This window comes from Triticum aestivum, chromosome 5A (genome assembly GCF_018294505.1).
Source record: "Triticum aestivum cultivar Chinese Spring chromosome 5A, IWGSC CS RefSeq v2.1, whole genome shotgun sequence".
Taxonomy (NCBI): Eukaryota; Viridiplantae; Streptophyta; class Magnoliopsida; order Poales; family Poaceae; genus Triticum; species Triticum aestivum.
The window spans coordinates 495,405,500-495,419,390 of record NC_057806.1 but is presented as its reverse complement, the minus strand read 5'-3'; the positions used below and the strand labels follow the sequence as shown (position 1 = coordinate 495,419,390).

The 13,891-nt window shown below is 41.9% G+C and overlaps 1 protein-coding gene across 1 annotated transcript; it reads right to left on the bottom strand.

The window, feature by feature from the left end:
* Positions 1-5,377: 5,377 nt before the first annotated feature.
* On the bottom strand, positions 5,378-13,303 carry LOC123104312 (MADS-box transcription factor 8). The gene is made up of 8 exons (XM_044526135.1): positions 12,886-13,303; positions 9,142-9,220; positions 8,056-8,126; positions 7,731-7,830; positions 6,737-6,778; positions 6,578-6,619; positions 5,881-6,053; positions 5,378-5,785 (listed from the first exon to the last, which is right to left on the bottom strand). The coding sequence occupies exons 1-8, from the start codon at positions 13,068-13,070 to the stop codon at positions 5,719-5,721; spliced, it is 759 nt and encodes a 252-aa protein (XP_044382070.1). The 5' UTR covers positions 13,071-13,303; the 3' UTR covers positions 5,378-5,718.
* Positions 13,304-13,891: the final 588 nt, after the last annotated feature.

Sequence of the window (13,891 nt, the reverse complement as noted above, 5' to 3'; positions counted from 1 at the left end):
TTCATGATAAATTCTCAAAACAGCCTTTCGCCTAGCTTTATATATAAAGCCCAAACGGCCGAACCGATACAAAGTGATGAGAAATCTGTAAGCAAGTAGGTCGGAAATAAAATAAAACGGCATCCGGACAAATGGGACAAGTGCCGCCAACCCAATACTGAGTGTAGAAACAAACACAGGAGATACAACCTCTAACATACAACAAAAGTGACTATCGAACAATGTTGGAACTACGCCACCTTGCAAGACCACCACACATCGTAGTACCACGCACACTGAGCCATCTCCAGAGGGGGGCGCCTCGCCGTTAAGACTGGCCCCTCGCTCTAGGTTGTGGACCGCCTCTCCTGCTATGGGATAGCAAGGACAGAGATCAGAGACCATGTTGGAAAGGTGCGAGAGCCAAAGCTTTTCGAATGCCACTATGGCTCACCCTTTTCTCCTTTCAGCCAACCCAAATCGCCAATGGAGGTGCCTCAAGTCACTTGTGGTTGGCCTTCAAGGTGACCACCCGACCTTTACAAAGTTCGCCGGAGCACACCACATCCGAGACCGCTTCCGGGAAATTAAGACTCCTACTTCCTAGGAGTACCAAATCTCCAAGAGTAACAATTTTGGTGATGACTGTGTAGCTGAATCACGATTCGGTTTGGTGGGAGTGTAGATCGATGGTTCATCTTTCAATCCTAAAAGTTTTGTGGGGTTTCGTTGGAAGAATAAAAGGGAGATGAGCTTTTAGAGGTTTGGCAGTGGTGAAGCAACTCAAATGAAGGATTGGGTCTAGAGGCATAAGAAGGATGTATATTTATACCCTATCCACCCAATCCAACCGTTGGAAGTCCGTGGACCCGAGGTACCCCGGAGGCCTAGGGCCGGAATGGCTCGGAGACGTACTTTATCTAGAGGGTAGACCACACGCACCCCAGAGACCCGGGGGCCTGGGGACCTCATAGACCCGGGCCATCCAAAGAGCAAATCATATGAATCCTAGAGACTCAGGGGTCAGGGATCCCAAAGATCCATGGTATCCACACGGCGAAACTGCTGAACCTCGGAGACCCGACCCGTGTACCATGGATACTTGGGGTCAATGCAAAGGTTGAATTGGTGAGTTTAACTTTGAGTAGGTTGTGTATGTGTGTGTGTGGGGGGGGGGGCTTTTCTATAAGATGTATGGAACATGATCTCCACACTACGCACCACATCAAACCCTCTTAATAGTGTGGGTTCTCTAAGACTCAAATAAAACCCCCAAATAATTGATTCTTTCCACAAATCGTTCAGTTTTTCCTTTCCTTGTTGGAATTGGGGATGTGGAGAGGGATGGACCATCTCCATACTTTTTTATGAACCATTGCCCCATGGGTACGCTTGATAAACGACATTAATAGTACTTCCGTATACATAAAAAACATTAGGGGTCTAGATGTTTTCTTCAGCTAGACGATCTCATGATGTGGGTTATCATTATGAAGTATTATAAAGGTCTGTCTAGAGCAACAGAAGGAAGTAATTTCTCCTTGGATGAATCTACAATAAATGATGTCACTTGGGTCTATGTTGTCGAAAATGTCCTTCTCACTGCTTCTTTTATGGAAAAAAAGTTGCAAGTATAAGTGTTCCAAAATCTTCCAATGTTGTTGGGTTTGTAAGATCATATGGTTCAACCCATGTACTCGACTTCAATGCAAGGCAGAAGCGACGTAGACAGGGTGGTTTCTTACATAAAATTGAGACGCACATGCAAAGGTTGAGTAGGGTCATTTTTAAAACCTAATACGAAAAGGCCTATGATAAAGTTAAATAGTCTTTTTAGCAGGCTTTAAAAATGAAAGGCCTCTCACAAAAGTGGTGTAGGTGGATTGATAACTTTGTCTCTCTAGCTGGCATGACCATTAAAGTCAATGTTGACTATAGTCACAACTTTCAGACAAAAAAGGGTCTTTGTCAGGAGGATTTGTGATCCCACATCATCTTCGATAATGTGGCGGTTATGCTTTTCAATCCTTGTGGAGTGGACCAAGCCGGAAGGTTGTCCATCTTACAATAGGTTGAAGACACAATTCTCTTTATGGATCATGATATTAAGAAAGCAGAAAATCTCAAAGTGGTGGTTTTCCCTTTTGTGCATCTTGCTAGCCTCAACAACAATGTCCATATAAGAGCTAGTTATTCCAGTTTGGCAAAGCCTATGAAGTTGAAATGTACTACATTAAGATTTTCAGTTGTCAACCCAGATGGTTTAACATTAGAAGCCTAAGGTATTCCAATCCATTTTCGTAAACCCCGGATTATGGAATGGAAGCATGTCAAAGAGAGACTTGGGAAGCGGGTCCATAGTTGGAGAGTAGAGCACTTGTATACATGTGGATAGATTGTTGTAATCAACTATGCTCTTAGCAATATGTTGTGTGTATGATGTCTTTATTTGAAGTGCCAAAATAAGTGCTTTGGAGATTTGATTACTTTAGTTCCATATTTTCCGGCAAAGTGACACCAAGAAGTGAAAATACCGCCTCGCCAACTGTAGTGTGCTTTGTTGCCAAAAATACCATGGGGCTTTGGGGTTTAGGACCTCGAAGTCAAAAACATCATGCTCGTTACAAAATGGTTCACTAGTGGAAAACAGGGCTTTGGTCACAGGGCAATATTCACATTAGTCCCGGTTCAGTCACGAACCGGGACTAATGTGAGCATTGGTCCCGGTTCGTGCGGCTAAGGCATTAGTCCCGGTTCACCCGAGCCCTTTAGTCCCGGTTTAAGACACGAACCGAGACTAAAGGGTGCGATGCCCTTTAGTCCCGGTTTGTGTCTCAAACCGTGACTAAAGATTAGACCTTTAGTCCCGGTTTGAGACACGAACCGAGACTAAAGGGTGCGATGCCCTTTAGTCCCGGTTTGTGTCTCAAACCGGGACTAAAGGTCCCATTTTCAAACTCTACCCCCCCACCGTGGATAGCCTTTTTTGTTTTAAAAAATCAAAAGGAAATGATAAAAACTTCAAAAAAATAAAATCCTTCGAGAGGTAGTTATATTACTACATCTACTAGTTAGGAAAATTTAAAAACTTAAATTTGGACATGTTTTGCAAAAAGTGCAGGGAAAACGTAAAACGGCTATAACTTTTGCATACGATGTCGGAAAAAAAACGTATAATATATCAAAATGTTCAGCACGAAAATCCGCATCCGATTTTGACAGCCTACGACCTGTTTGCAAAATTTTAGAATCCTCAAATTCTAAAAGGAAAAAAAGTTATGCTCAAATTTTAGTTTTTTTGTATTTTCGTTAAATCTGGTCAAACTACTTATTCAAGAAGTATTAGTGTTACTAAATAATTATTCAAGAATATTAGTGTTACTAAATAATTATTTCAGTTTTTTTTGAATTTTGGTCAAATCTGGTCAAACTGTGGTCAAACAATGGTCAAACTACTTATTCAAAAAATATTAGTGTTACTACATAATTATTTCAGTTTTTTTGAATTTTGGTCAAATCTGGTCAAACATTGGTCAAACTATGGTCAAACTGTGGTCAAACTGTGGTCAAACTACTTATTCAAGAAATATTAGTGTTACTAAATAATTATTGTTTTTTAGAACAATAGTTTCAAACTCAAATAGTGAAATGTGTGACTTCATGCTGAAGCTAAATTCCTGAGGGTTAATAGGATTGACATCTTACTATTGTCAGGAAAACAACAAATGCAGACTTGGAAACGAGGGAGAATAGAACCCGGAAGTTAAGCGTGCTCAGGCTGGAGTAGTGAGAGGATGGGTGATCGTCCAGGAAGTTAGATGATTTGGAATGATGAGGGGTGATTAGAGATTAGAGGTTAAATTGAGCAGTGGTGAGGGGTGATTAGAGATTAGAGGTTAAAATATTTTAGAAATTTGAAAATAAAAAAATTCAAAAAAAATTTCAAAAAAAATTCATAAAATTTCCTTTAGTACCGATTGGTGTTGACTAAAGGGGAGGCTTTAGTAACGACCCTTTAGTCCCGGTTCCAGAACCGGGACTAAAGGCCCTTTATCTACTAGTGGTTGTACAAACTTGTTAGAAAATATTAGCATATGTCAACTTCCTAGTTTTTCCCTTTTTCAACTCCACATTAGTGTCCTGATTCGATCACCTTCTAAAACCTCTAGTTATCAAAATTTCCTTGATCACTTGAAGTGTGAGGCATCGAGGGCTGAGAAGGGGGCTGGATCGGCTGGCTATGATGCGCCAAGGGATGGCACACAATGTGAAGTTCAACAACAATTGGTGCAGTAGTGCACATGTGCTCTCTTATGCACTTGGATGTTTAAACATGAGTTAGGGTTGGAATTAAAACTCGAAACTCATGAGCTCCTTGAATTGTTAAGACCACTTGACTCATTTAGCTCGAACTCCTAGCCCATGGCTATTACCCTCCTAGCCATGCTCTATGACCACCCCCATTGGCAATAAAAGGTCGGTATGCATGAAGCCATTGGCTTATTGACTCTTTGGAGAAGGTCTTTCCTACTTTTTTGCTCAATCTCCTTGTTCGCCTCCTTCAATCTAAGCCCGTCCTGAGCATCCCGATCTGATGGTTTTCTAAAATATCTAATTAATTGAAAAATGCCCTTGATTGCTCGCAATAGGACGATCTCATGAAATTGCCAACTCGGCAAGTCCTTTGTACAAACATTTCCTTCCTTTTCATCTCAAGTTCCTAGTTCTTCCATTCTATCCAAGTCCATCATGAGCATTTAGATCCGGTCTTTTCTGAAACCTACATCTAACAAACTAAAACCTGCTAACCTGAATCCTCTCAAACTCCCGCAGAACCACCAGCCTATGATCTCACCACTCGCGCTGGACCCTTTCATCCTCATCATCTGGAAAGGAAAAAAAATACAAAGACAAAATAGGGTTTTTTTCAATGACATATCTAATCAGACTAAAATTGATGTCGAAGAGACGATCATTCACATCAACTGAATCAGCGGGAAGGGCGCGGAAGCTACCGTTTAACGAATGAAACGCAAGCAAGGTAGCTTGCTTTTGAGCTAGAAGTTTTTGGAGCATATGTGAGTGGTAAAAGAGGGGTAGGTGCACCTTGTGTTGTCACCCATTCCAGAAGGTTACATGCTTTGTACACGATGTATTTGCTCCTTGGCAAGTTTGCATCATGGATTACGGCCCTTTGCTTGGGAACAAATTAATGCCTGAAACACATAGAACTTTGGTGACAAATAAGCCTAGCTACATGCATGCTTCACTTCAACGCACAATTCCTGCTTGCTAGAGATCCAGTGCACATACGTAGGTACGTACGAGCCTGCACCGAACTTCAATAATGCAATTGCATATTTTGCATTTATACATAGATATAGATAGGCACACTCAGTTGATAACATCACATCATCATACAGCTATATATATAACTGGACTGGAAATTATGAAACGTACAGGCACTGCACTCACTATACGTCTTGTATGCTGCAGCTAGCCAGCCTATAGTAACGGCGACGTACGGAGGGCAGAGAGTCTTGACATACACGTCGATCATTATCGATCACAAAAGTTTTTCACACAAGGACGCAACAGAGACACAGAACTATGGGACGTACGCGAACGCGATAGTAGTCGCTCCCGGCCCCGGAATATACGTACGTACGTAGGGTAGAATGCATGCGACGGCTGAGCAAGCACCGTCGCACATTTATTAGCTGGTTGGATCGTGGATCTTCAGGGCAGCCATGTCGGCATGAACGACGCCGCCACGCATGCGTTGTTTATCTGCTCCTGAGTATACCTGAATGAAATTAGACGAAATGGTCACCACGGGAACTTGATTACTCGTATCTGAACGGTAATTGAGGCACGTTCGTAAAGCAAGCAAGCACATACCCTATCTGAAGTGTAGGCTCAGTGGTAGGGTCCAGGGGGTGGAAGAAGCCGTTGCCGCCGTGGTGTGGCGCCTGCTGCTGATGCGGGGACTGTCGCAGCTGGTCGTAGCCGAGCAAGTTGGCGGCGTGCTGCTCCCACATTTGGCCCTGCATCTGCTGGCTGCTCTCCTCCAGCTTCTCATCGCAAAACAGATAACATGTCACTAATCTTGCAATTAAAATCAATCCGTCTATTATCTGCCTGTTCTTGGCAATCCAGAATGTTTTGTAGATTCTACAGTATAGAACACAAATAAATATGCAAACGATAGGAGTACGAAAGCTGCATATGCAACAGCTTGTGGTACTACGGTATGCATGAATATACTGATACATGCATGCTAACTGATTTCTGTTTGGCCTTTATAAAGCATTAGTACGTTTGTTACTCCTTTTAGAGAGACAGGTATGTATATGGTCCTTGGTGAGGGAGTGGTTGCAAGCATGTGCAGAAGAAGCAACTGCCGGACGACAGTTATGTGGGAACATTCAAAAGTAAGTACAAAATGGCTTCAGCTTCAAAACAAGAGAACCGGATACATGCTCCGTGCAGTATTTAAGTTCAGGCGAGTTGGTGCAAACACCAACCATGACCAGATTTATTTCTTCTGAAGATAAAATAATTAAGCAGGGTGATTTGTACGGACAGGTGAACTTACTTTTCTTCGAAGGCACTTATTCGCTTCACACAGCATTTGTTCCTGCAAAATTATTCAGTGTATCATTGGGAACAGTCAGCTTTCTTATCTGAACATAAGTCTATGAGAAAATCTTATAACACAAATTATGATCAAATTCATTTTGTTAAGAGCACATACCTTCCTTTGGAGATCAGTGAGCTGGTCAAGCATATGCTGTGTCTGCAAGATTAAATTTCATCAGCATTCTTTTGTGTTACAAAATATGATAACTAGCATAAACTGAAAAACAATATCCAAACTGACAGCGCCAAATTATTTCAAGTTTTGTAGAACATATGAATATGCAGTGCATTACAGAATAAAAATTGTCTCAATGTTTCTTTGTTCCATTCCTAGAAAAAATGATGATGAATCAAAGAGATCCAGCTGTAAACTGTGTATAGTTGAATGAACAGGAAATATACAAGGGAAAGGTGTGACAGCTCCTGGGTGCAGGGGCACCCTCATGAACAGTAACTTCAAAACAATATGAAAAAAATCAAAAAAATCTGAAATTTTGGGGGATCAAATATGATAAAACTTTTGATGTTCTTGCAAATTTTCAGCCAGAAATAACACTCGAGGAGCCCTCACCAAAAAAAGAACTACTGCTCAAAACTACACATAACTTTGAACACTGATTTTTTTTTTTTTTGGTGAGGGCTCCACGAATGTTTTTTGATGCTAAAACTTTGCATGAACGTTGAATGTTTGATCATATTTGATTCCCCAAAGTTTCACTTATCGGAGACTCTTTTTTCTGAAACAGATTTTAGTAAACAGACTAGCCTGAGATTTTGTCCTTTGAAAAAAAAGGAGAAAGTAATAAGCTATATTTTGCAGATTTAAACAGTATTTTTCATGATTATTCGAACAGGGCACATACCCTGATCCAGTTTACTTAATTAAAACTGAAGCAATACAAGGCGCTATCGGACCCTACATCCAGTAGCATTATATATCTAATGATCATCTAACACGGAGTAACAACAGATGACAGAAACAGAAAAAGCCCAAAGCTACAGGACGACATAAAAAAGCTACCAAACAATCGGTACTTCTGATGTAGATAATGCAAAGAGATAATTCTCCTAGCCTCTGCATTGTGATCATTTCGAAAACAATCAATTACCCTTGTGGATCTTATGTGCCTTAAGGATGAATCAAGTTGCTTTTCGAGCTGCTCCAGATCTTTGATGCCGAGTGACCCGAGATCTTCACCAAGCAAATTTCTGTAAATGTCATTCAATTATAGGACCACCATAAGTAGTGTGTATTAGTTAATCAATACCATTTAAACTATTCCACATGAACTTATTTAACTTCACTGCAATAGGTGCACATATTTGATTTCTGCTGATTGTTGAAACTTGTTCAGAAAGGTAATCATTTCATGCTGAAGATAGAAGAGTCCACTTAATCTACAAAAGTAACACAGGGTGGAATAACTAAGTTACCGTTGGGTTCTCTGCAAATTCTCCACTCGTGCTTTCAGTTTGAGGTACTCGTTTCGACTGCTCTGCACTAACTGAAAGTATGTGCCACTTCAGTAAAAACTTTATCAAAACAGAACTTAAACATTTTAAACTGAAAAATAGGAAAGGAAAACCTGGGATTATAATAAATCAAGATCATTTTACATGCAATGCTATTGGGGAAACAACTAAATAACTAATCATGATTTTGATCTTTCATGACAACTCAATGGTCACCCCTTTCATATTTTGTTCTCTTATCAGCGGTTTTAATTTCAGCTTCAGTTAGTATACATGGTAGGCGTATCCCAAAAAAATGATAGTCTTATTTGTGGCCATCAGGACTCAGAAAGAAGCATAGTTTTAAATAGCTGGCTATAGCCCCACTATAGCTCCGCTGTAGCTGTTTGAGGGTGTTGCTGCTAAATGATTTCATGTACAATTTGCCGCTAAGGGTCGCCGCTAAATGCCATAGCCCGCTATTTAAAACATTGGAAAGAAGTAGGAAAAGGGTTATAGAACTGCTGGAACTACATAGAGATAAAATATAGATAATTATCCAATAACGGTATGTTTTCATTAGCATTCCCAGATATATGATTCATTTTGCAACGCTCTCATTTTAGATGCAGAGAACTTCAAGATTTTTTCACAGTAGTAAAATAGAGATAAGTAGGCAGCTGGCACTAGGCAGTAAACATTCGTCATACTTGAGTAGGTAATAAGATATACAGATGCACAAATAATTAGTAAGTACTCCCTCCGTCCCAAAATCAGTGACTCAACTTTGTACTAACTTTAGTACAAAGTTGAGTCACTTATTTCAGGACAGAGGGAGTAGTTTATAAACATCACTTTTATTGCGATTCATCCAAAGTTCCAAACATGCATTATTTAATTAGGCCGTTTAATGGTAATACTGAAGAAAACATACAAGATTTCAGGATTATGTCAGTAAACAACTCGTACTATCTTTTGACAAGAGGGATGCTAGAACACAAGTTAATTTTATGCATTTGTGATATTAAATCAATCATTACAACATCTGAATAAAAATACAGAACTTACCTCATTCTCCTTATTTTGTATTGCTGTATCTGGCCCACCATAACTGCATTTCTGGTATCTCTCAAGTGTTTTGGGCATGCTACAAGTTAAAAAATGCGAATAAGGAACTGACTAAAGGAGCATAATAGTGTTCACGAAACAGCAAGTGTTAGAAAATGTGGGTTTTCAAGATATATGTGCCAGTTTCCTAAGTGAAATTACGGGATATACATAGGCCAAAAAAATTGGTTGCACATTACATCAATACGAGTACTTTGCAGGCAACAATTTTGAGAAAACAGCAATGCTAATTAATCTTTTTATATATTGATAATTTTATGCTCCTTATAAATGTTTATTTTCATGGTATTCTAAGACTGTCCTGATGTTTAATAGACAAACAAAACATTCAATACAACAAGAAATAAACACTACAAATAAAAGGAACAACTAGCACTAGAATAGTTCAGTTCTCCGCTATACCAATTAAGTGGATGCTAGTAGTTAGTATACTGCCAGACTTGAAAGAGGCGTGCAAGATGTGGGATATCTTCCATCTTCCTGAGCAGATTCTAGGTACAGTAGACGTTACGGATATCTGCCAGCATAAAATACTGGAGCTCTAGCACTAGCTGGCTATGTAGCAACTGCACAGGCCTGAAGGGACATCTGATAATACGTCAAGTTCGTACAGTAGATAGAAGCAAGTTGAAATGAAAGGACTACTCGGCCGTGAGAGATGGGCTGACAAATGAATGAGCAGAGACAACTGAAGACTTTCACCGATTATACCCTGCAGGTACTTCCCAGTCAGTCCTAGGTATCTTATGTACCTTTACCTTGCCCTGACCCCTGAGTCATTCGAGGAGTCAAGGGGGTGTTTAGTTATTACTAACTTCATTGTTATATTTTGGGACTAATTCAGTTCAGTAGTGCCATAACCTGGACGAAAAACAATATTTGTCTCCATGTTAATTAGCATGTGGCTTGGATTCGATATCGATGGGCTTCCTGTTAAAGTGAATCTCTAAAAAAAAAATCAATTCCAATTAAAAAAACTACTGTCACCATACATCTAAAATTTGTGAGTGCAGAATGAGCATTATTTTTTTCCTCTTCTATTCCGTAAATTTAAATGTAATGGAAAGAAACTTATAATACACCGAATCTCCATAACAGCACAAAATATACACTAGAAATATGCATATTTTGGCTTCTTGTATATTTGGAATCAACTGTAACTGATTGTTAGCATGGTACAGTAGTCTTTTCTAGAACCTCATCCAAATTTTGGTGCTAAGGAACCAATCAGTTATTTTTTCTCACAAAACTTGTACATCTAATTTATTGACATACTCATTTAACAATAGATGTATGGCCCTGATTTGGGAACGGCCATACAGTTTGTCAAGAATAGTTTTTCTTACCAGCAAATAGTACGAAAAAGCTCTAGTGTGAATAGCTTTTCCTTATGTAAAACCCCAAGCAGGGTGAGTGCATCCACAACTAGGTCAACTTGGGCAGCACTCTTGATCCTCTTGATTTATGAATGTGATACATGTCAATTAGAAGGTTTTGACTCTAATACTAGACCATATAATATCAAAAAGCATACGGCTAACTAGTTATGTAGTGAACGGTGGTGCATACAATGTAAGAGTATTAATTAAGTTTCGGACAAGTTATCTTAATATTGAAACATGTATATGTGACAAAATCAAGAAGTACTCAGCTAAACCATGTTGACAACTGGGAGTTTGCTGAAACTCTATGAGTAGTGAAAAGTTGACCGCCATAGTAGAGAATATCACATGGGTAGCGGGAAAAAAATGATATCCATAGTAGTGAGAACATATGCTTGCTATGTAGTGAATATTGCATGCAATTTCGGCCAATCACAATCTTACACTATTCAAGTCTAGGGCAAGTTTTTCTTATATGGAAACACATATTTGTCAGAAAATTAGAACTACTCAAATAAAATAGGCCAATTACTGGGAATTTACTATAAGTTTATGGCTAGTGAAACAGTGACAGCCATACTCCGTGTCCCTATACATAGGATTAGGTAATTAATTCAGGCATACATAGGATTATATATAGAAAATAAATTACGGGCCTCTTTCAAATATGATAGAAAAACAACCTATCAAGGGATCTTAAATAATATATAAAGCTACTTGGTTGAGTCCTATTCATGTGAAATCATGTGTCCATCATCAAACAAACCATGCATCTCATCCATGTTTAAAACTAGAATTGTCATCTCTTAAATAAAAAAACAGAACTGTTTTGAACTGAGATTCTTCTAGTTACATAAAGAAACAGAACTGTTTTGAACTGAGATTCTTCTAGTTAAGATCATTAATACTAGTAGGTCGCATGCCTGCATTTATTTTATTTTATTTTTGGCGAGGGGAAAAAGTCCCAGTAATTGGCTAGGGAGACACTGATATATTGTTAAATTATCTTTCTTATTTAGATAGAAACATTCCAATTAATATGGCATTCTCATGTCTTCTTTTCATGCTGGTTGAGGGATCGCACCGACTTAGCTGTGTACAAACTGTAGGAGTAATCATTCACAAAAAAAAAAGAACTGTAGGGGTAAAGAAATTTACCTTTGAAAACTAGAGTATATTATTAAGTAATCTGCAACTTTGATATGGAATAACCTCTATCTATATACATGCCGATATGTGCACTGAAACTTGTCTATCTTCGCCTAGCCAATTATGTGTTCAGTTCTGTTTTGTAAACAGAGAATTTAATTCGATACCACCCACGCTAGTGTTTTTTATTTTTGCGGGGGAAAAAAGTCAATATGTAAACAGACTCTATGGGCGCTTGTCTGACAGCTGAACACCAGATTTTGAAAGAAATCAAAGATGCAGAAACACGTTTGGATCATCCATTGTGTTTCTCTAGGAACTATCTCCTATATTAATTGACAAGAAAATCTCAACAAAAAAAAATCATCCCTACCAGTAGCAAGAGAGAAAGACAATATATATGAAGTTTGATCTCACTTAACATGGGGCAGCCACAACTCACATGAAAGCCCAAAAATCCAAAAGACACCATCCCAGAAAAACCGCAGCAAACCAGCGACAAGACATCCATACAGTAACCGTTTTGCCTCGATCTTCCGTGCAACAAGATGGCTAAAGCTAGGGATGCTGAGAGAGAATCAATCCACCCATCAGTCACCACACGCATCCGATGTCTACGTGATGCGATCGATGCCTGCCGTCCCGTCGAAGCAAATACCCGTAAAATTTGATCCAACGAAAAACGGCCTCCGTTGGCTCGGAGATCTACAGGGCATGCGACGGCCAATCGAAGCCGGCATAAACCCCTGATTTAATTAACTAGCTCCCGGCCAGCCGGCCCATGCATGCAAAATTCAACCGGAAGCTAAAGAGCGCGCCGGCCATCTCTCAGTCCCCATGGATTCACGACGACCTTGGGGGCTGAGGTCCGCAGATCTAGCGCGAACTCGCCCCGCGAGAAGCCAAGCTGTAGCGACCCAAACCAAAACCCTAGCTAATTTCTGGAAGAAACTAGTCCCGGCTGGCCGGAGCCGGACACACGCACCCCTGATCGAGCTTCTCCGGGCACGGATCCACCGCGTCCGAGCCCCCCAGGGAAACCCCAAGCGCCCAACACTTCGGCGGAGGCCAGATCTAGCAAGCTAAACCCCACGGTACACACATCCGCTTGTGTTTTATGGTGTTGGAATTACGTGTGTGCGCGCGCGTATACCTCTGGCCGCTGCAGAACTCGTAGAGCTTGCCGCGGTTGGAGAAGATGATGAGCGCGACCTCGGCATCGCAGAGGACGGAGAGCTCGTAGGCCTTCTTGAGCAGGCCGTTGCGGCGCTTGGCGAAGGTGACCTGGCGGTTGATCTTGTTCTCGATCCGCTTGAGCTCGACCCGGCCACGCCCCATGCCGTCGCCGCCGGCCGCCGCGTCCGGGACCGCTAGCTCCAGATCGATCGCCCTCCTCCTCCTCCTCCTCCTCCTCCTGGCTACGCGCCGCCCGACCGCTCCCACACCACCAAAGCAGCGCAGCTCAGCTCAGCCAACCGAGAAGCTCAGCCCAGCTCTCTCGCGCGCGCTGGAGGGGGAGGGGAAAGGGGAAAGGGAAAGCGGGGGAGGGGGGCGGACGGGATGGGGGCGGAGCGGTGGGGGAGGCGGGTTAAAAGCAGGGCGAGACGGGGAGTGGGGAGTGATTAGGGCGCTGCGCCCCACCATTGCCGTTTCCGGCAAGGTGCGAGACGCGAAACCCTAGCGCGCGCGCTCTCTCCTCCCCCGTTCCGTCGCCCCTGCCCCGTCGCTGTCCCCCCGCGCTGGCCGCTACGTACACGCCACCCCGCTCGCCACCTTTTCGATCGCCCGTCAAATCCAGCGCGTGGCCCGCCCGACTCACACGCACAGTGCGTACGATGCGGCCATCCCTGACCACACACGCGCCTCCTTTTCTCTCTCTCTCTCCCGTGGGCATTCGGGTTGGTGGACGAGTCGGGGCTCGACAGATGTGGGGAGGAAAGCGGGGGGCTTTTCCGGGGGGAACCTCGGGTCGCTGTGGTTTCGGGCAAGCGCCTCGTTGCCATATGAGCTCGTCCGATCGACCCATCCATCCATCGGCGGCCGTATATTCCTACCTGAAACCCGACCCGGTCGTGTATGTTACCGTAGTTTGCGCAGACAGGAGGGGATGAGGCTGAGCGCGTGCGTTAATTTTTGCCTGGGAGCGTAGCGCTAGCGTA

Coding starts and splice junctions, on each gene's coding strand:
- LOC123104312 (XM_044526135.1), bottom strand. CDS start 13,070: ATGGGGCGTGGCCGGGTCGAGCTCAAGCGGATCGAGAACAAGATCAAC. Junction 6,054..6,577: donor ATAAGTGCCTTCGAAGAAAA/GTAAGTTCACCT, acceptor TGCGATGAGAAG/CTGGAGGAGAGCAGCCAGCA. Junction 5,786..5,880: donor GAGCCTACACTTCAGATAGG/GTATGTGCTTGC, acceptor AATTTCATTCAG/GTATACTCAGGAGCAGATAA.